The sequence below is a fragment of the Plecotus auritus genome, assembly GCF_963455305.1.
Source record: "Plecotus auritus genome assembly, chromosome: 6".
Taxonomy (NCBI): domain Eukaryota; kingdom Metazoa; phylum Chordata; class Mammalia; order Chiroptera; family Vespertilionidae; genus Plecotus; species Plecotus auritus.
In genome coordinates, this window is record NC_137773.1 from 41,054,296 (window position 1) to 41,076,945 (window position 22,650).

At 41.0% G+C, this 22,650-nt stretch overlaps 1 protein-coding gene across 6 annotated transcripts in view; it reads left to right on the forward strand.

Moving 5' to 3' along the window:
- The window catches only part of BLTP1 (bridge-like lipid transfer protein family member 1), a 181,890-nt gene that overhangs the window by 15,473 nt on the left and 143,767 nt on the right, over positions 1-22,650 (forward strand). For all 6 annotated transcript variants that reach the window (XM_080671792.1, XM_080671790.1, XM_080671794.1 and 3 more), the window contains exons 6-15: positions 173-237; positions 5,573-5,759; positions 7,916-7,997; positions 8,372-8,565; positions 10,647-10,726; positions 12,405-12,555; positions 13,827-13,983; positions 14,923-15,001; positions 17,782-17,873; positions 19,442-19,559. In XM_080671792.1, the coding sequence (XP_080527918.1) occupies positions 173-237; positions 5,573-5,759; positions 7,916-7,997; positions 8,372-8,565; positions 10,647-10,726; positions 12,405-12,555; positions 13,827-13,983; positions 14,923-15,001; positions 17,782-17,873; positions 19,442-19,559 (1,205 nt within the window). The remainder of the gene's footprint in view (positions 1-172; positions 238-5,572; positions 5,760-7,915; positions 7,998-8,371; positions 8,566-10,646; positions 10,727-12,404; positions 12,556-13,826; positions 13,984-14,922; positions 15,002-17,781; positions 17,874-19,441; positions 19,560-22,650) is intronic.

The following is a 22,650-nucleotide window of genomic DNA, read 5'->3' on the forward strand; positions in this document are numbered from 1 at the left end:
CTCTTTTACTTTCTTAACTGAAAGAGTATGAAACATTTAAGTATGCCAGTATTCTGTTAAGAATTTTTGTTTCCTTATTCATTATCAATTGCCTGCCTTTTATAATAATTAACTAAGAATCAAGTTAAGTAAATTCTTACTTGTTTTCATTTTTGTAATTTATCTTGCTTAGAATTCAAGATGGATTTATAATTTTTCGGTGGTGGAAAATATATAACCCAAAACAGAAGCAGCATGGTGAGTTTTCATTTTATTTGTTTGAAATTGTCGATGATATAATCATTTTTCATTTGTGGTTTTTATAATAGATAAAAATATTTTTAAAAGCTTTGGACTTGACAAAACTCTGATTTTATCACCAGTTTACTGAAAATCCTTTTAAAAGTCTTCCTCTTGCCTGGTTAAATTGGTTCATTTTAGCTGATTATTTATTCAGAGTCATCCTTAATAGGACTCTTACCCACAATTCTAGCCTTACTGCATGTTACAAATGTGGGCCTGACCCATACTAGTGATAAATGGTCTTCTCAACACCCTTTAATCAGTCTACCAAGACACTTTTCTACATTTCAACTTCGGTGTCTTTATTCATACTTCTCTCTGATATTTCTACTAATTACAATTTATCTGGTATGAAAACGATGAACAGAAAATGATAAACACAGAATCTAGAATTTCTTCTGGTTCTGCTTTTATCATCAGGAAGGTGTGTCCCTCAGCCCAGCCTGTACCCTCTCCAATCTGGGACATCCCTCTCACAATCTAGGACTGTTAGCTCCCAACTGTTTGCCTGCCTGCCTGCCTGCTTGCCCCTAACCTCTTCTGCCTGCCAGCCTGATCGACGCCTAACTGCTCCCCTGCCAGCCCGATTGCCCCTAACTGCCCTCCCCTGCTGGCCTGGTCACCCCTAACTGCCCTACTCTGCTAGCCTGGTCGCCCCTAATTGCCCTCCCCTGCTGGCCTGGTCCCCTCGCAACTGCCCTTTCCTGCAGGCCTGGTCCCCCCCAACTGCCCTCCCCTGCAGGCCTGGTCCCCCCCAACTGCCCTCCCCTGCAGGCCTGGTCCCCCCCAACTGCCCTCCCCTGCAGGCCTGATCGCCCCCAACTGCCCTCCCTTGTAGGTCTGGTCCCTCTCAACTTCCCTCCCCTGCCGGCCATCTTGTGGCGGCCATCTTGTGTCCACATGGGGCAGCCATTTTGTGTGTTGGAGTGATGGTCAATTTGCATATTACTCTTTTATTAGACAGGATTTTACCATCTCAGAATTTTCTCCCCAGTTATTTCATGGCTCTGTTAGTGCTCTGTTATGTGGCCCTAACACTAACCAGACCAGGGGCCTCATGGAGGGTAGACCTTGTCTTTATTCTCTCGAATAGCTAGGCTTTGGAAAGTCTGGCCAATGTGTAAAGCACAGGCATAGTAAGAGAAGTAAGGGCAGAACAGGGAGACTTGATGGGAGCCACTGTGCTGTGTTCCATAAAGACATTCAAGTTGATGGTGACTTGGGCCAGAGCCATGACGGTGGTTGCAGATCTATGTTAAAATAAAAGCTGATAATATCTGTGGCATGAAAGAAAGAGAACAATTGTAAGGATTGACTTACTGTTGATAGGATGGGGGATATTGTGGAATAGCTTTGGGGGGAAATCAGGTATTTGGTTGATGTGTCAAGTGTGAGATGTCTGTTAGATACCACATTGGAGATGTATTTTTTTTTTCTTCTCTTTCTGTTCCTGATTCTCTTTATTTTTATAATTTTATTTTATTGTTTAAAGTATTACATATAGTAGTACATATATCTCCTTTTTTTTCCCCATTGACCTGCCCCCAGCCTCCCCTACCCCCAGTCTCATGCCCTCATCCCACCCCCGCAGTGTCTTGTGTCCATTGGTTGTGCTTATATGCATGCATACAAGTCCTTCGGTTGATCTCTTTCCCCCCTCCCCAACACTCCCCAGCATTTCCGAGGTAACTTGACAGTCTGTTCGATGCTTTACTACCTCTGTATCTATCTTTCTGTTCATCAGGTTATAACGTTCTTTATTTTCCATAAATGACTGAGATCATATGGTATGGAGATGTCTTGAGTAGGCTGCTGGACATTTGACCCTGGCATTTTGGAAATACACACACACACACACACACACACACACACACACACACACACACACTAGAGGCCTGATGCACGAAATTTGTGCATGGGGGGGGTGGTGTGTCCCTCAGCCCAGCCTGCACTCTCTCCAATCTGGGACCCCTTGAGGGATGTCCGACTGCCCATTTAGGCCTGATCCCAGTAGGATCAGGCCTAAATGGGCAGTCGGACATCCCTTTCACAATCCAGGACTGCTGGCTCCGAACTGCTCGCCTGCCTGCCTTCCTGATTGCCCCTAACCGCTTCTGCCTGCCAGCCTGATCACCCCCTAACCACTCCCCTGCCAGCCTGATTGCCCCTAACTGCCCTCCCCTGCAGGCCTGGTCACCCCTAACTGCCCTCCCCTGCAGGCCTGGTCACCCCTAACTGCCCTCCCCTGCAGGCCTGGTCACCCCTAACTGCCCTCCCCTGCAGGCCTGGTCACCCCTAACTGCCCTCCCCTGCAGGCCTGGTTCCCCCCAACTGCTCTCCCCTGCAGGCCTGGGTCCCCCCCAACTGCCCTTCCCTGCAGGCCCGGTAGCCCCCAACTTCCCTCCTGTGCCGGCCTGGTCACCCCTGACTGCCCTCCCCTGCAGGCTTGATTGCCCCCAACTGCCCTCCCTTGCAGGCCTAGTCCCTCCCAACTGCCCTCCCCTGCTGGCCTGATCGCCCACAACTGCCCTCCCTTGCAGACCTGGTCCCTCCCCTGCTGGCTATCTTGTGGCGGCCATCTTGTGTGTTGGAGTGATGGTCAATTTGTATATTACTCTTTTATTAGATAGGATAGAGGCCTGGTGCATGGGTGGGGGCCGACTAGTTTGCCCTGAAGGGTGTCCCAGATCAGGGTGGGGGTTCCCTTGGGGCGTGGGGTGGCTTGGGTGAGGAGCCTGTGGTGGTTTGCAGGCTGGCCATGCCCTGCTGCGACCCAAGCGGAGGCCCTTATTTATCTTCTATAATTGAAACTTTGTAGCCTTGAACGGAGGCTAGGGCAGGCCAGGGTATCGGAAAGCTTGGTTTCCTCCATCGCTGGGGAAACCCAAGCCTCCTGCTCGCTCAGGGGCTGCGGCCATTTTTGTTGGGATTTATTTATTTTCTATAATTGAAACTTTGTAGCCTTGAGTGGAGGCCTGGGCTGGCCAGGAAGTTTGGCTTCCCCCATCACCGGGGAAACCCAAGCCTCCTGCTCTCTCGAGCTCCATGGCTGCCGCCATTTTTGTTGGGATTTATTTATCTTCTATAATTGAAACTTTGTAGCCTTGAGTGGAGTCCACGGCCAGCCAGGTTGTGTGGAAAGCTTGGCTTCCTCCATTGCCAGGGAAACCCAAGCATCCTGCTCGCTCCGTGGCCGCAGCCTTCTTGGTTGGGTTAATTTGCATACTCGCTCCTGATTGGGTGGTGGGCATGACTTATGGGTGTAGCGGAGGTATGTATCCTATCTAATAAAAGAGTAATATGCTAATTGACCATACCTCTGCTACATATCCTATCTAATAAAAGAGTAATATGCTAATTGACCACACTGTTGCAAAGATAGCGACACCCACAGCCAATAAGGAGGGAATATGCTAATTGACTGCCCCCCCCTCAATGATGGCGGTGCCCATAGCTACAAGATGGCGGTGCCCAGTCCCCTCAGCCCTCCTGGGGCTGCAGATGCGCGGCAAGGCCGGGTGGGCCTGGCCACTCCGCACGCCTGTCTCTGGAGTCCCCCAGTCTCCTGAGGCGCAGGCAAGCCTCGGATGGCAGCTGCCCAGCCGCCCAGGGCTGCCCAAGGCTCAGGTAACCAGGGCTGGCCGAGGCTTGTGCTGCCAGCAGTGGCAGCAGCAGAGGTGCGATGGGGCATTGCCTTCCCCTGATCGCTGGGTCGCCTCCCGCCCCTGAGGGCTCCCAGACTGGGAGAGGGGGCAGGCCAGGCTGAGGGACCCCCCATCCAGTGCATGAATTTTCATGCACCAGGCCTCTAGTATCCTATCTAATAAAAGAGTAATATGCAAATTGACCATCACTCCAACACACAAGATGGCTGCCCCTATGTGGTCAAAGATGGCTGCCCCCATGTGGACACAAGATGGCCACTACAAGATGGCCAGCAGGGGAGGGCAATTGGGAGGGACCAGGCCTGCAGAGGAGGGAAGTTGGGGCGACCGGGCCTGCAGGGAAGGGCAGTTGCAGGGGACCCAGGCCTGCATGGGAGAGCAGTTGGGGGGGAGACCAGGCCTGCAGGGGAGGGCAGTTCGGGGGGACCAGGCCTGCAGGGGAGGGCAGTTAGGGGCAATCAGGCTGGCAGGGGAGCAGTTAGGCATCAATCAGGCTGTCAGGGGAGTGGTTAGGGGGTGATCAGGCTGGCAGGCAGTAGTGGTTAGGGGCAATCAGGAAGGCAGGCAGGCAAGCAGTTGGGAGCCAGCAGTCCTGGATTGTGAGAGGGCAGTCAGACATCCCTCGAGGGGTCCCATATTGGAGAGGGTGCAGGCTGGGCTGAGGGACACCCCACCCCGTGAATTTCATGCACCGGGCCTCTAGTATATATATAATATTTAAACTACAGCTTAAGCTACTAAAATGAAAGTTAATAATTCTCTTTACCCGTAAAAAAATTAAACTCTTCTAACTGGTTATATCTAATTTTAATTACCTTCAATTGAATTTGTTCTGTAGGGTTAAAAATAAACAAACATTTAAAAAGTCTCAAAAAACACCTGTATGATTCATAACAAAAGAAGGCACTGACTGTGGTACCTTTCTGTTGAGCCTCTTGGTTAACATGTGATGCTCTGTCTTGGATTATTTCCTCAACAGAAACAAGTGCCCATCTATCACTTTACAGATGGATTTGTAAATTTCTGTTGTTACTTATATTTAATGTAATTATGTCTTTTATTTGAAATTGTTTGAAGTGTACAGTTCATAAAATCTTTATTTTAGTGTTAAGCAGTTTTTTAAAACAAACTAGTATTTTATGAAAAATCCTACTTTCCGTGAAGCACAAGTTTAAATACTGATGTGATGTTTAAGTACATTATACTTTGAACATTTTGCTACTTATATTTTAGTATAAATTTATGGCTATATTAGGGTTAAGTTTTAACTTTTATTCTGTAAATGACACTTTTCTATTCTTAGTGTAAAATCTTTAAATTCTGGCATTAGACAACCAAAATCTAGAAATTCAGGTTGTTTTTCGAATGTTAAATTAAAATGCTCTAGTAACATTAGCCTTTTTCTTTCTTTTGCCAGTGTTTTATATGTATTTTAAATATGATCCTCTTTATCATAGAATTCTGTTTTAAAGTAAATCATTTAAGTTACTTTAAGTGTGGAAAATGATTTGACAAAAACTTTGACTAAAGTTTTTAAAAAGTTGACTAAAAACTTTTGTGTGTATGTGTGTGTAATTGATGTCTTCATTTTATTTTATTTTATTTTTTGTAATTGATGTCTTTAGATCCAAAGGCAGAAACCAGATTATACATCACAGTTAATGACTTTGAATTTCATGTCTATAATCGTTCGGATCTTTATGGACGTCTTCAAGAATTATTTGGTTTGGAGCCAACAATAATCCCCCCCAAGAAAGAGGATGATAAAACACAGGAAAATGGAAGAACAAGAACCCAGTCCAAAATAGAAAGGTTCATTGTCACACTTGAATTTTATTAATCTGCAACATGTAAACATTCACTTTTTCATTTCTGGTATATAGGAAAGTGATTGACTTTTGTAAGTTATTAACCTTGTATCCTGCAAACTTGCTGTAATCACTTACCAGTTCGAATAGGTTTTTTTGATCAGTTCTTCCAAACTTTCTACATAGATAGTTGTGTCATCTGCAAACAAAGAAAGTCTTATTTTCCCCTTCCCAATCTGCATACTTTTTATTTCTTGTTTTACTGCAATAGCCAGAATTTCTAAACTTGAAAAGGAATGGTGAAATAAGACATCCTTGCTTTGTCCTTAGTCTTAATGGGAGAGCTTCTAGATTCTTACCTTTAAGTATGATGTTAATTAGGTCTTTTGTAGATACTCTGTATAAAGATGAGGAAGTTTCCCTCTATTCCTAGTTTACTGAGAGATTTTAATCGTATTGGGTGTTGTGTTTTGTCAAATACTTTTTCTGCATCTGGTGATACTATCATTTGATTTTTTTGTTTTAACCTGTTAATGTTAATTGATTTTTGAATGTAGAACAGCCTTGCATACCTAATAGGTTGTGTGTGTGTTTTTTTAAGTAGATGATGAGGACATTTATTCTCAATTAAATATTTGGACATAACATCCATTAAATACTTAATTGAGAATTTTATTCTCAATTAAGTATTTAATGGATGTTATGTCCCAGGCACAGAGCTGAGGTACTGGGAACAGCCGTGGGCAAACTACGGCCCGCGGGCCGGATCCGGCTGTTCTATCTGGTTCTCTTGGTCTCCCCTCCGCTCCTTTACTTTGAATTTATATTAATTCACACAAACACTCCATCCATGCTGTTGTTCCGCCCTCCGGTCCAGTTTAAGAACCCATTGTGGCCCTCGAGTCAAAAAGTTTGCCCACCCCTGTTAACTGGGAATATGACAAGTCTTCTGTCTTGGAATTTATAGCCAAGTATGGGAGTTAGAACCGTTAATAGGCAATTTTAGTGCAAGAAGTATTACCTCAGGGACAAAAGTAGATTTCACATAGAAGGATCAGGAGGGCTGGGACCTGAAGAGTGAATCAGTTAGGGCAGTGGTTCTCAACCTTTCTAATGCCGCGATCCTTTAATACAGTTCCTCATGTTGTGGTGACCCCCAACCATAAAATTATTTTCGTTGCTACTTCATAACTGTAATTTTGCTACTGTTAATGAATCATAATGTAAATATCTGTGTTTTCCGATGGTCTTAGGGGCTAGTGGTGAGGTCTGTTTTGAATTTACTTTTAAGCACTGAGGGTCACCTTCGTGGAGCTGGCCTCAGAAGTGCCATTTAGGAGATATTGGGTTATTAAAGAGATATGCCTCAAGTTTTCATCCAAAATCTTTAGTGAATTGCTATGAACTTTTCATTCTTTAAATTTTGTGTACTTTGTGTGTGGCCAATATTTTTCTCATTCTTTGCCTGTCATTTCACAAAGTGGTGGGAATAGGCAAGGAAAAGGATCAGTTCAGTTGTCAGAAATGCTCAAAACAGTAGAAAACATCAAAGTGACTTGTGTCATGTCATTTTTTTCTCTCTAAAAATATATTTTATTGATTTTAGAGAGAGGAAGGGAGAGGGACAGAGATATAGAAACATTGATGAGAGAGAAACATCGATCAGCTGCCTCCTGCATGGCCCCCACTGGAGATTGAGCCCACAATCCAGGCATGTGCCACGACCAGGAACCGAACCATGAGCTCCTGGTTCATGGGTCAGCACTCGACCACTGGCTGAGCATTGAAATTATGATCCATTTGTTTTAATAATAGTTTGGCTGTCTTCTAAAACGTCACATTGTAGTGTGGTGGGCATGATGGTAGATGTAATGACAGCATCTCATAATTGACACTTTTGACATTAAAGCTTGTCATTCTAAGAACATAGTTTTGCTATTACAGCTTCATCTAAAAGCTGACACATGACAGAGTGCATTCAATGAGACATTTTAGGGCTATTAGTCTTCTGTTAGATGGTCTCTGTTTCATTTACTGGAGCCATCATTAGATGTATCTGGAAAGGTACAGCTGGTATTAATAATGTATATTTTGAGTAAGTCAACTGTATCCTCAGGTAGTTAAGTCTTATATACTTCAGTTTTTATTTTTTCTTCTTAGAGTTAAAGTAAAAACAGAATCTCAGGACCCCACATCTTCATGGAGATCACTTATTCCAGTTATAAAGGTCAACGTGAGCACAGTAAGTAAGTCTACTACAGTTAATGTTTGGTGGGTTAATAACAGAACCTTTTATATTTTTGCAAACATTATTTTTACTTAAGAAAAGAAAATAATTTTGTAGTTTTTTGGGTTCCAATTTTCATAAAGTGTGAAAGAATTCTTTTAACACCAATATCATTTTAGCATAAATTTGTTAGACCTGACAGGCTATTTATTCACAAGTGCTTAAATCTTTTTAAACACAGGTCTAAATTGATCAATAGAGTGATTTAAATATAGATGGTGCTAAAGTGGAATCATTTAGTTGTTGCTTGAAAATGTTTGTTATTAGGTCAGTTAAGAAAAAAAGTATAGCCTTTATTGTATGGCATACTATCTCTTACCTTTTTGTAGGGTCGCCTGGCCTTTGGAAATCATTACCAACCTCAAACTCTGTGTATCAACTTTGATGATGCTTTCTTAACTTATACTACAAAACCACCTTCTAGTCACCTTGACCAATTCATGCATATTGTGAAAGGAAAGCTTGAAAATGTTCGAGTCATGCTTGTTCCTAGTCCAAGATATGTTGGTCTTCAAAATGATGAGTAAGAACATCTTACATATGTCTAATATAGATATCAATTAGATCTTTAGCATCCTTTTAATTTCTGTTACAAGCTGGGCATTAATTAGGTATATTTTTCTAATAAATTAACAGTGTAGTCCTATTTTATAAGGTAGGTGGATATACTATCCATTGGTAAGCTCTAATTTAAAATATTCTTCTGTACGATTATGACTATAATTTTTTTACCCTTTTCTTCCTCTTAACTGTATTTGAAAAACTCATTTTGGGAAATTAAGCCCTGGTATTTAATGTTTACACATTACAGGTAGGAATGGATAAATAGTAAATTCAACAAATTCATTATAGTGGAGTACCATTCTGAGTTAATGAAAAAAGTTGAAAATGGAATCAAAATTACCTTTGGACAGCTGTTGAAGTTAGGATGCTACAGTTAGGATGGAACTTGCTTGGCATTCAAGTCCTGGGCAGTTTTCCACCTAGCTTTCCAGATTTGTCTTCCATCTGTGAAGTAGCTGCTTGCGTTCAGGAGACAGGGAGCATTAGTGACACACTGTGGACTCGCCCTCGTGGTGGCAGGATGCTTCACTACGAGGACTGGGACCTGAAGGAACTCCAGGGCATACGTTCATGGTAGGATGAGGGCTCAGGATGTCTGTTCTTTTTGTGAGGCGACTTTCTGGTTGAATTTGTGTAATTTAGTATTCATAGGATGGGATTCCACTATGTCCCAGCGTGTATCTTTGTAGGCAACATAAAGTCTATGAGGTCATGAGAAGCATGATTATTCCTTTTTAGTTCCAACTTATTGCTGTTCAATTTTCCGGGGACTGGCTGGAGTGGTGGAGAGGTTTCCCTTAGGAGACTGGCGAGGCTGTGGGTCTGCCTGGGCCCACTCTTCAGGATCAGGGGCTTTGCTCAGCACATAATGCTGCACTTACAGCTAAAAGTTTAATACTGCATGAATAAATAAATCTGGATTTTGTGAAAATTACTAGAGAGTAAGATGAAAAAGTATTCTGCTATTAATTTGTATAAAAAGATTTAAAATTGTGTTTTTTACTCTTCAAAAGTGTGAAGGTTAAATGATGAAATTAAACATTAGCCTGGCAGGTACTGGTCATTGATTGAGCATTGACCTATGAACCAGGAGGTCATGGTTTGATTCCCTGTTATGGCACATGCCTGGGTTTTGGGCTCCATCCCCAGTAGCGGGGTGTGCAGGAGGAAGCCGATCAACGATTCTCTCTCATCATTGATGTTTCTCTCTCTCCCTCTCCTTTCATTCTGAAATCAATAAAAATATATTAAAAAAATAAACATTGACCTTAAGATTTAATACATTTTAAGAAGAATATTGCTGAATTTGTATTATTATTTAATGACTGCGAAGTTAATTTTGATGTGGAAGGAAGATACTGTGGTGTATGACAAAGTAAAAAGTTGTTAAAGCAATGAAAGATAAACAGTTTATGGGAAAGTGATTGTAGAGAAACAGTCAATCCAGAATTTGAGTTCAAGATGTTTGCTTTAAATTTGATTCAAGTTGATCAAGTAAATATTCTTGGATATAGGTAATGTAAACTTGTTAAAAATAAAAATGACAATATTTTTTCTTATGTAATATTTTGGAAAGCTTATTTTATTTTACAGATATATAAAGTGATATTTATTTTTCAGTTTTGTAGTGTTTTTAATAGAAAATGATTGAATTTAAAGTTTAATTTATTGTTGTAAATACAGAATATAATTATTTTATTCTGATGAACATTGTTTTTCCATTGTGTTCAGTTAACTTTGTCTTAAATTGATTTCTGTTATTCATAACTTAAAATGAAAATGTGAAACAAATTTTTTCTTTTTTCCTTATGGAACCAATCTACTGATTAAAAATATTTTAGTGTCATTTTATTAGTTAGTCTAATATAGAATACAACTATGGAACAATTTATTGTCTGTGAAAGATGGCTTACCTTTTCAGGATGCTCCACTTGATGCGTTTGTTTTTTTGTTTGTTTTCACCTGTCACCACCATTAATTAGAACACTGAACATTTTGTATTCTGGAGATGTACTTAGTTTGCCTTGCCCCTCCTCATAGGCCACCGAGATTAATGGGAGAAGGCTTTGTGGTGATGCAGTCAAATGATGTTGACATCTACTACTACATGGATGAGCCAGGTAGGACTTTTTGAAAGTATAGTTCATAGCTGCAATTCTGTTTCTTCTATGAAATGGGATATTAATAATATTTTAAGTCTCTTTACTTAGGATATAAATAAGCATCAATAAATGGTAAGAGTGCCTACCTAAAAAATACCTGTGTCATTGTTAAAAGTTGAATATGACTTTAGTATTTCAGACCAAAATGATATTGTAATCTTTCCTTCAAATTCCATGTTATCAAATATACCTCAAAAATTGCGAATGCAAATTACCATGAGTGAAAACCTTTGAGAATATGGTGATGGTTAAGGTAATTCATGTTAGTTAGGAAAACAACTCATAGTATGTTAGACTTGAGGCTAACAGTTTCAGGATTAATCCAGCTACCATGCTTCATGGATGGTTTCCATTTTATAAAAGTTGCTGAACATTGGATTTTAGCCCCCTTTTCCTCCTGATCTTTTTATTTCAGGGGTTTTATAAGGTCAAAATATTTTAAAAGTAAAAGTAGGATGCTATTTGCCTTTTTCACCATGTTGATATTTTCAGTGATAATTTACTTGAAAGAATATCTAGGGATAAACTGGTTTTTCAAAATTAGGATTTTGAAAAAATTTGAGTCTGCAACTATGAGTTTGGTAATTTTTCTCATAAGGCCACCAGTGATGTTAACAAATGTGATTTTAAAAATGTTTAATAATGAAATTTATTAATATTTGAAAAAGTATGTATGTCATAGAGAACCCATATTTTCCAAATGATCAATGCATGCTGTTGCAAAGTCAGGCCATGGATAAAAGATTTATTCAAAGTGCAAGAGAGAAGTACATTTTAATGAAAGAAGTTCAGTGATATGGTTTCAGATTCCACATTGTAACCTTTAAGAAACTACTACTTGTTGAATTTTGGTGTAGTGTCAAAGAAGAATAACCAGAACTATCAGAGAAAGCTATTAAAATACTCCTACCTTTTCTATCCACCTATTTGTATGAGGCTAGGTTTTCTTCAAATCCTTGAACAACAGACTTAATATAGAAGCAGCTGTGAGAATTCACATTTTCTATTAAGCTGGACATTAGAGAGATTTGCCAAAATAAAAACAATACCAACATTTCTCAAGAAATTAATTTTTTTAGAAAATATGGTTATTTTTATTAAAATATTTTTATTAAAAATGAAATTAAAATTTTATCTTTCATTAAAATATAGTTATTTTTCATATTATTTTCATTAAATTTTATTAATGTCAACATATAATGTGCTTATTTAATGAAATAAAAATTTTAAAAATTGCTCAATTTAAATTTTTAATACAGTAAGTATTGATAGAGATAATACAAAAATACCCATCTTAGGGTCCTCAATCCAAAAAAATTTATTGATTTCAGAGAAGAAGGAGAGGGAGAAAGAGAAACATCAATGATGAGAGAGAATCATTGATCAGCTGCTTCCTGTGCATATCCCCGACTGGGAATTGAGCCCGAAACCCGGGCATGTGCCCTGACCAGGAATCGAACCGTGACCTCCTGGTTCATAGGTGGACGCTCAACCACTGAGCCACACCAGCCGGGCGGGTTCTCAATAATTTTTAAGAGTGTGAAGTGTTCCTAAAATAAAAAAAAATGTTTTAGAACTGCTGATCTACAGGAACATTTTAAATAACTGCCTTTATGTTGTATATTCTGTAATACAGGACTTGTTCCAGAAGAAACAGAGGAAAACATTGAAGAAGAAATGAGTAGTGAGGATTGCAAATTACAAGATTTGCCTCCGTGTTGGGGACTTGATATAGTTTGTGGTAAAGGAACAGATTTCAACTATGGGCCGTGGGCCGATAGACAGAGGTACTTGAATAAATTATATTTCTAATAAGTCCTTCAAATGTATTGAGCTAATACTATATTTTTATTAAAACTAACTTTATAGTTTTCTAAGCTATTTTATTATGGCAGAATAAGATATTCCTAGACATTTTAATCCAAATAATACTTGTGTGTAGAGAAATTGATTTAAGCAAGTTCACTGCAAAAGAGGAATTAACTCTTTAGTAAAATGATGAATGAGCAGCACACTTATTGGTTCCTTTGTTTTTTCTTAAGTATTTAATAGTAATTAAATATGCCAGTGATTGTTGGGGTGATGCAGATTGGAGCTAAATACATAGATAGTTTAGTTTTAGTGGATGAAAAAAGAGACAAAAGAGGTTTATTACATGCTATAATAGAGGTGAGTAAACACTCTTGAAAAACTTAGAAAGCTCTGACTTGGTTTGCCAAGGTTCCCATAACAGAAAACCACGGACTATGTGGTTTAAACAACAAATTTCTCACAGTTCTGGAAGTTAGAATTCTGAGATTAAGGTGTTGGGCTAGTTCTTTATGAGGGCGGTGAGGGAAGGATGTGTTTGAGGCCTCACTGCTTGGCTTGTGATAGCTGTCTTCTCCCTGCATCTTCACGTGGTCTTCCCTTTTGTGTGTCTTGTAAGCTCTCTGTGTCCAGATTTCCTCTTCTTAGAAGAATATCGGTCATGTTAGATTAAGGTCCACCAAAAACATCTCATTTTAACTTAATTACCTTTGTAAAGACCCTGTCTCCAAATACAGTCAAATTCTGAGGTTAGGACTTCCACATAAGAATGTTTAGGGGTATGCAATTCAGCCTATAAAAGGTACATAAATCATTTTAAAGATTAAAGAAGAAAAGAATTGGGGGAGGCTTTTTGGTAGAGGGAACATGTGAGTTGAGTTTTGAAACATAAGTGTTAGCCAGGGGAGGAAGAATTTTAAACAAAGGAGAGGACATTTACCAGTAGTGATGAGATCACATCCAAATTTTTATGTAAATAGACGTTGCTTAAAGTTAGTTCAGCAACTTTGCCATCTAGACAATTGATATACTTGTATAAAGTCTTTCATTTCTCACAGTAGAAAACATTCCTTTGTTTATTGAGAAGAAATTATAGTAGGTGTTTATGACTTAATTTTTTGTATTTTGTCTGTTTTTAAATAAGAGAGTAGTGATAATACATATCAAGTTCAAATATTGATTTTGGTACCTTATTAGAAATCATTTTGTTGGAGTAAAATGTCATTATTCTTTCTACCTACTTATATAGAGATTGTTTATGGAAGTTTTTCTTCCCACCTGATTATCAAGTTCTGAAAGTTTCTGAAATTGCACAGCCAGGGAGACCAAGACAGATCCTTGCCTTTGAACTGCGAATGAATATTATTGCAGATGCTACAATCGACTTGCTGTTTACCAAAAATAGGGTAATTATTGAAATAATATAGAGAAAATAGTGTTTAAAATTTGAATATTATTTTCCAGAGCAATTTTTGGTGACCAGTCTTATACTGAGATTCATTTCTATGAGCTTATTGCCACTGTGCCCCCAATAATTGTATATATGCTACTTTCATTAAGTGCCAAATAGTAGACAGAAGTTAATCAACAAACCTTTATGCTATAGTCTGGTTCATTTTCTCCTTTATATCAGCCCAAATTGTTTTAGTGTATTTTTTTGTTAATCCACACCTGAGGATATTTTTCCCATTGATTTTTAGAGAGAGTGATTTTTAGAGAGTGGAAGGGAAGGAGAGAGAAAGAGAGACAGAGACAGAGAGAGACAGAGAGAGAGAGAGAGAGAGAGAGAGAGAGATGCGAGAGATACATCAATTGGTTATCCAACCTGCAACCTAGGTACATGCCCTTGACTAGAATCGAACCTGGGACCCTGTGGTACATGGGCCAACACTCTAACCACAGACCCACACTGTGCAGGGTGTGTTCTCAGGCATTTTGAATACCTATTTAATATCATTGCTGATTATATTTTTGTCTCTGATAATAACTAAAAGGTAAAGATGGGAATGTAATTATAAAGAATACTAGAGGCCCGGTGCACGAATTCTGTGCACAGGTGGGGTTTGGCTGGCCTGCCCTGATGGGGGCCTATCGGGCTGGGCTGGCAGGGGGGAGGGGCCGCAGGTGGTTTGCTGGCCGGCCTCACCCCTGATCAGGGTGTTGGGGGCCGATTGGGGCCTGGCCAACCGGGGTGGGAGTTGGGGAGTGATCAGGGCCCGGATCAGGCTCATTGGCTGCCAGTGTGTACATCATAGCCACTGGTCTTTCTAGTTGTTCTGCCATTCCGGTTGCTGGGCTTTTATATATATGGATTTTATGTGACTTACTTTTTTTTGTTTTGTTAGGAAACAAATGCTGTGCATGTCAATGTTGGTGCTGGCTCCTATTTGGAGATCAATATTCCCATGACAGTTGAGGAAAATGGTAAGCTGCCGCAAGTGCTTCTCTGTTCCAAATGATTAGTAGGAAAATAATATGTAAACAATAGTTTGTTAATCCACTTAAATTAACATTAATTAATGGGGTTTTATTTTTCAGCTTTTTATTATATTTTGATGTACCTGTAGCTATCAACAATAGATAGTACATAATTAAATCATTTGTGCAGCTAGAGAAAGAGAAAAAATTCTTTAAATCAAGTTAAGTCTTATAATTTCATGCTTTCATTATCTATACATATGTAAAAGGCTAAGTGACCAACCGTCCATCCGACCGACCGGCCGGCCGGTACATATGACGTGCACTGGTAATCCTATATAATAAAAGCCTAATATGCTAAGTGTCCAGTTGTCCAGTCAGCCATTCAACCAATCAAAGTGTAATATGCTAATGATATGCTAAGGCTGCTCAACCACTTGCTATAATGGCACTGACCACCAGGGGGCAGATGCTCCAACTGGTAGGTTAGCTTGCTGCTGTGGCCCGGCCATTGGGACTGAGTGAGACGGGCCGGACACGCCCTGGAGCCCTCCTGCAGTCCCTCCCTGGCTGGCCAACCTCCTGTGTCCCTCCCTGGCCCTGATTGTGCACCAGTGGGGTCCCTCAGCCTGGCCTGTGCCCTCTCACAATCTAGGATCCCTCGAGGGATGTCAGAGAGCTGGTTTTGGCCTAATCTTGCAGGCCAGGCCGAGGGACCCCACTAGTTTAAAAATAAACACTGACTCACGCATGCATGATACATATGAAGCTCGATATATCATTGTTGATGGTGAATTTGGTTGTTTTTGTTGTTTTTATATCATGTCTTTGTTGTTGTTATATCATGTTGTTATTGTTTATTAATCAACTTACATATTATTTTCATATACATTTTACTAATTTCTTTCATCTCTGACACTTCTATTATAGAGAAAGGGCAAATAGCAATATTAAAATATTTCTTCTAATTAATTTCCTTTTAATGTGCACGAGTCTGTGCACTGGGCCACTAGTACTCTATATATCTCTTTTGTAAGTGAGCATACTTTGTTTAGCAAAATTTTCCTGTTTCTTCATGAGATCAGGTGCTGTGTCTTTGTTTTCACTGTGTAAACCTGATGCCAAATCCAGTACCTGGTTTGTTGGTTCATGGCCAGTAATTGACTGAATGGCTAATAGCTTTTGTTTTAGGTAATAATGGTAGATTTTTGTCAGGGAGTAAACTGGGTACTTTGAACAGCAAAACTTTAAGAAAGGAGAACGTTTCATACTTCAAATATTAAATAAGGCCCTGATAGCTATTGTTTCATCTGATCTGAAATAATCTAATTCATTATGCATTTAAAATTTGGCTCTGATACAAGTTAATCAACAACATGACTACTTTGTGTTAAATTGACCAAAATATTGTATAGCTGTCTTCATTTTTTCTGCCTCTCATCCGTTTACTACATTTGTAGTTGAGAGTAATTAAAATTAAATTCTGCTCTATTCACTTTCTTGAGCATGCAGAGAATAGCAACTTACCCATATTTTTAAATTACTAACCAGCAATATTATGATTGCTAAGTAGAGAGTAATTTTTATACCATTCTTGACTCTCTGTGCTTGTTCCTGCCACTTACTGGATTAATTGGGTCCATAAAGTGGGAGGAGTTGGGGCTGCCTGCTGAGATAATTAACTGAAAAAGTGACTGAGACCGCAGAGTATGTCTTTTCCCTGTAACATCTATGCTGTTTTAGTGAAGAACAAAACCTTATTTTAGTTAGTTCTAAAAGAATAATCCTACGGTGTCTTGAAGCAAGTCTCTAGGACAGGTAGATTCAGTGTAGTCAATTGGAAAGAAGCATCTCTTAGGACAGCCTTAATTATTGATCTGTACCAGGGAAAAGGCAGTTGGGGGTTGCACAAAATTGAGAAGGGTTCATTTGAGGGAGTGCTGCTACCATTTTAAACTGATGATGCACATAGGAAGCAGGATTTATACAAACAATTTGTACACAATTATTGGTGCACTAGGTGAGGGGCCGCCTAAGGGCTGTGGGGTCTGGAGCACACCTATTAGGAATTCATGGGAAGTGCACCAGCACACAGCTGTGGAACTCAGAGTAAGGGAAGGTTCTAAGGAAAGGCTGGTCGGGGTCCTTGGTGACTGTCTGAGGGGAAAATAGGCTTAGGTCTGAGACAAGAACAAAATAGAACTCAAATACATGTTTAACTTTTTTCAGAGATTCAGGTGTTTGGAAAAAAAACAAAAAGCTCAGAGCAGGATGCATGTTAGAGTAGCCATATAATAATGATCACAGAGTTCATGCTTCTGGAAGGGCAGCCCATCCAGAAAAGAAGTGAAATACTCTGAGCTGCTGCTTTTGTTCAGAATAGGCTGCATGGTTTGGTGTAACTGTCACTGTATAAGGAGAGCTGTTGTACAGAAACAGTCATTGCATAAGGAGTGGCTGAAAAAGATGAAAACAGGTATGCTGGAGTTAGTGAAGGAAGAGAGGACATGGGAGCCATCTTAAATTGTTCAAAACTGTCATTTAGAGAACAGACTTGTAGTTTTGCACTGGAAAGCAAAGTCATGATAGACATTATATGAAGATGGAACTTTCTTCCCACAGAGGTGGTCATTTGAGAAAGGTCAACTATTTGGTTACAAGCTCCCTCCCCGTCATTGGGGTATATTTAAATAGCCACTGATCACCACTTTTCAGGGATTTCTTCTTTGGGTTGTGGTGGGATTTATTTTCAGTAGATTCTTAATTTTTATGTTTTCACTTATTAGGTTATACTCCTGCAATTAAAGGACAACTGTTACATGTTGATGCCACTACCAGCATGCAGTACCGGACCCTGTTAGAAGCAGAAATGTTAGCAGTAAGTATGGGGTATATGAAGATGTATATAGGTGCATAAAATATAAATTTGGTTTTAACTTTTTAATATAAAATTTTAATGACCAAGAAGTCATCAAATGGTCCATCTTCTTGTTCAAGAACCACCAGGTGCTCTTTGGCCCTAATTTGGAAAGAGGAGTAGATTCCCAGTGACGTAGACTTCCTCACACACTCTGTTGATCTGCTCCTAGAATGGGGAATGTGAACATAAGGCAATTAAATGTGGGGTTTTGGCCTTTAAAAATATGAGTAGTTGTTAGGATATTGTTTTTAAACTTCACTGTATGGCTAGACTAATTCTCTCTAATGTTGTAAATAAGATTGTGGTGTTTTTTGTTTTTTTTTTTTTAAAGGAATTACTTTAAAAATATTTTTATTGATTTTAGAGAGGAAGGGGGAGGGAGAGTTAGAAACATCAATAATGAGAGAGAATCATTGATCAGCTGCCTCCTCCACGCCTCCTACTGGGGATCGAGCCTGCAACCCGGGCATGTGCCCTGACCGGAATTGAACCTGGGACCCTTTGGTCCACAGGCTAATGCTCTATCCACTGAGCCAAATCAGCTAGGGCTATTTCTTCTTTTTTTTTTTTCTATATATTTTCTGGCCCCATTGGATTCTTTCTCAGGGTTTAATAATTCATTCTGCTTTTTACTTGATGAAGAAGGTGAAAGGAAGAAAATCTTAATACCCTGGATTGCTGCATAGTACAAAGAGAAAAAATATGGAAGTACTTATGACCAGAATTTCAGACTGGGGGACTCAGTAATCAGGCAGATAATTATTTTTTGTTAGGGTCAACAACAATAACAACAATAATAGAAACCATGTTGTAGAATGGCTGATATTCAGAGAGGATTCTTTTATACAGTATTATATCAGTAGTTCCTTAATTGTTTGCCTAAACAAGCTATTTACACATGATATATATGTAAGTTAAGAGGAAATGTTTGCAATTAACCAAGAATATATTGAGTACCATAAATGTATATTCAACTGGCATATTCAGCATTTTAATGTTTGCTGAGCTATAACTGATAAGTACTGCTGTGCAAAATTGCTGGTTCTGGCCAAGCAGCTCTTGCCTTTGCAGAATTGTCCAGCTTTGGCAGGTGGAATACAGACCTGTAACCACCACGCTGTCAAATGGGAACCCAGGAAGGCCCTGGGGCCAGACTTGTGTGTGACAGTATTCGTTGCATGCACTCTCTGCGCCTGAACCTCTCACTGACCAGGTTGGGCATGCAGAAGAGTTAAGGGCGTTGCTGTTATTCTGAGTTAAGCTCAGGTACAGTGTTGAAACTGTAACCTGATTGTTGTTCCTCAATTTTTTTTTATTTTATTTTTTTTACCACCTCATGGCTTAGTATTTCAAGGAACTGGATGTAACCGTGGCCACAGCAATATTAAAATCTCAAAGGTACCTTCCATTCTGCTCAGTAGGAAAATAAGTGTTCATTACTCACCAGTGTGTGTGTTTATTTCTGATGCTCTTCACATAGGGTCACATTTTAAACTCTAACATTTTGACTTGACATTGGTTTTCAGTTCCACATCATTGCCAGCTACCCCCGAGTATGGAATATGCCCCAGACGTGGCAGTGTGAATTAGAAGTGTATAAAGCCACCTACCATTTCATCTTTGCACAGAAGAACTTCTTCACAGGTAATTTTCTAATGAAAAAAAAAAATGCAGTGAGATTCATTACAGGGAACTGTTTTCTATTCATGTGAGTTTTGCTTTTAGATTCAGCCTGGGGATTTGATGACACAATTCAAACTTTTTTACTTTCACACTTTTTGGGCCAAGAAGATCAAAGGAAAAATTTAAATATAGATATGTTGTGCTCTCTTCCTACACAAAAAAGGAAAATATGAACCCAAAATTGAGCTGAAAGGAAATAAAAGAACCTATCTTAGGCTGGGCTGGTACTTTGATTCAGTCTAGTGGGGAGTATGATGGGGAAGGTGAACCAATTTCTCTTCCTGAATTAGGCATCAGCATGGCTTCATGATTTTGTTTTGATTATTGTAATATACAAACAGTATATTCAAGTAGTCAAATATGCTATGTTTGTATTGGGAGCCCCTACTTTCTTCTTGGCATGGACAATTTAGTTGGTGTTATCGTTCGTCAGAAAATTCCTTCATTTTTTGCAGCATATTAGGATAGCTACTCATATTTCATAAGTATGCAAACATGTAGTCTTGGTCTCTGAGTAACATAAATATTTCTATACTAGTGACACGGTGCACGAAATTCATGCACATTAAAAGGGGATTAATTAGAGGAAATAATTTAATATTGCTATTTGCCCTTTCTCTATAATAGAAGTGTCAGAGATTAAAGAAAATTAGTAAAATGTATATGAAAACCTTTCTCCTGTCAGAGTCTGGGGCTCACCACGGGACCCAGAGTCAAGTCCCCACCACCCACATGCACCTCAAAATCGCGTGAGACCCAGACCCGGCCAGCTCCCCCCCCAGCCCCCTGCATTGGGCTAGATCCAGACCAGGCCAGTCCCACTCTTGTCAAGCCCTGCTGGGCAGGGGGCATAGCCTCAGGTCCCCTTGCCCGGTGCCAGGACGGGGGGGCATGGCCTGAGGTCCCCAGCCCAGACCGGGGTGGGGGGTGTGCCTTGAGGTCCTCCGTCAAGCCCTGCCAGGTTGGGGACGCGGCGTGAGATCCCATGTCAAGCCCCACTGGGTGGGGGGCATGGCCTGAGGTTCCCCGTCAAGCCCCACTAGGCGGGAGGGCGCAGCCTCAGGTCCCCCGGCCCAGCACCGGGAGTGGGGTGCAGCCTCAGGTCCCCCGTCAAAACTTGCTGGGCGGGGGCACAGCCTGAGTTCCCCCGACCCAGCACTGGGGGTGCACCTTGAGGACCCCCTTAAAGCCCCGCTGGGTGGGGGGCACTTCCTGAGATCCCCTGTCAAGCCCCACCTGGTGGGGGGGCACCGCCTGAGGTCCCCAGCCTGGCCCTGGGGCGGGGGGAGCAGCCTGAGGTCCCCAGCCTGGCCCTGGGGCGGGGGGAGCAGCCTGAGGTCCCCTAGCCCAGCACCAGGATGGGAAGTGCACCTTGAGGTCCCCCATCAAGCCCTGCTGGGTCGGGGTGCGGCCTGAGGTCTCCTGTCATGCCCTGCTGAGTGGGGGATGCGGCCTGAGGTCCTCTGTCAAGCCCCACCTGGTGGGGGGCACTGCCTGAGGTCCCCCGGCCTGGCACTGGGTCGGGGGTAGCAGCCTGAGGTCCCCTATCCCAGCACCAGGACTGGAAGCACACCTTGAGGTCCCCGTCAAGCCCCACTGGGTGGGGGGTGCGGCCTGAAGTCCCCTGTCAAGCCCTGCTGGGTGGGGGACGTAGCCTGAGGTCCCCTGTCAAGCCCCACAGGGGCGGGGGAGGGCATAGCCTCAGGTCCCTGCTGATCACTCCTTAAGGCTCCTGATGGGAACTTGGCCTCAGCTGTGAGTGCAGCCATCTTTGTGATGGAGTGATGGTCAATTAGCATATTCCCTCTTTATTAGATAGGATAAAAACAAGTTACGTTTATTGAGACTTCGGTGACAAGTTTAGCTAAACAGAGTTGGTCTGATTTGCCAGGCTCAGTGGCTATCCCAGAGCACCTAATATTTGCTTGATTGATTGCTACCATCGTCCTCCCTCCCCCCCCTCCCTCCCTCCCTCTCTCTCTCCCTCCCTTCCTTGTATTCCTCTATCACTAGTTAGTGGAAGAGACATTTAAGAATAATTATTCACCTGTACACCCTGTGCTCTCTCTATAGTATGATGCTGTTATTAAAGATGGTTAGAGTTTTCCTTCAGAAGAGAGGGTAACAAAGAGTGTATTTATTTTAGATAGGACGAATAGTTTGAGTAAAAGTGCCGAATCAAAAATGTTTCTGAGAGAGAAAAGTGATAAAATCAGCTTGATGAATGATGGATTTGTATTGTGGAGTTGGTTAGTTCCAGAGATGGCTTTTGGTCATCTCCCAGCTGCTAGACATTGTGCTACAGAATAGTTGGAAGGCAGGGATGAGTCCCATTAGTTAGGTAAGGTGGCATGTAGAAGTAAGATAATATAAGGTATGGTGAACCACTGTGTTTGCTTGTTAAATAAAAATATATTTAAGGTAAAATTAATAAATGGAATTTTCTTTTCTCTATTCATAGACCAGGTTAATAGCCATATGCCTTTTGTTGTTGACAGAGTAAAACTCTACATTTTACTAATATTAATTTAAATTATTATAACTTTCGATATTAAATGTATTATTTTATTAAGAGGAATTTCTAATATCTTGCACAAACATATGTACATTCAATTTTAAATGAGTTCCTATGATATTATATAAGACTAGAGGCCCGGTGCACAAAATTCATGCAGGGGGGAGTGGTTCCCTCAGCGCAGCCTGCACCCTCTCCAATCCGGGACCCCTCGGGGGATATCCAACTGCCGGTTTAGGCTCAATCCTGGGGATCAGGCCTAAACCAGCAGTTGGATATTCCTCTCACAACCCGGGACTGTAGTGTACCCCCCCACATCCCGCGTTATTCAGGGTTCAGGTTCAGGGTTCGGGTACTGGAGGAGGCTGCACGCAAATGAAAGAGACTAGAAAATATTAATTTGGAAATATTGGGGGCTAGGCGGGAGCCCAGCTCAAGAGGAAGGACTCTGCTTTGCTCTGGCCTTGCAATCCCTTTTATTCAGGTTTGGGATCCACCCATAGCTCTTAGGCAGGCAATTCCAGTAATAGCTCCATG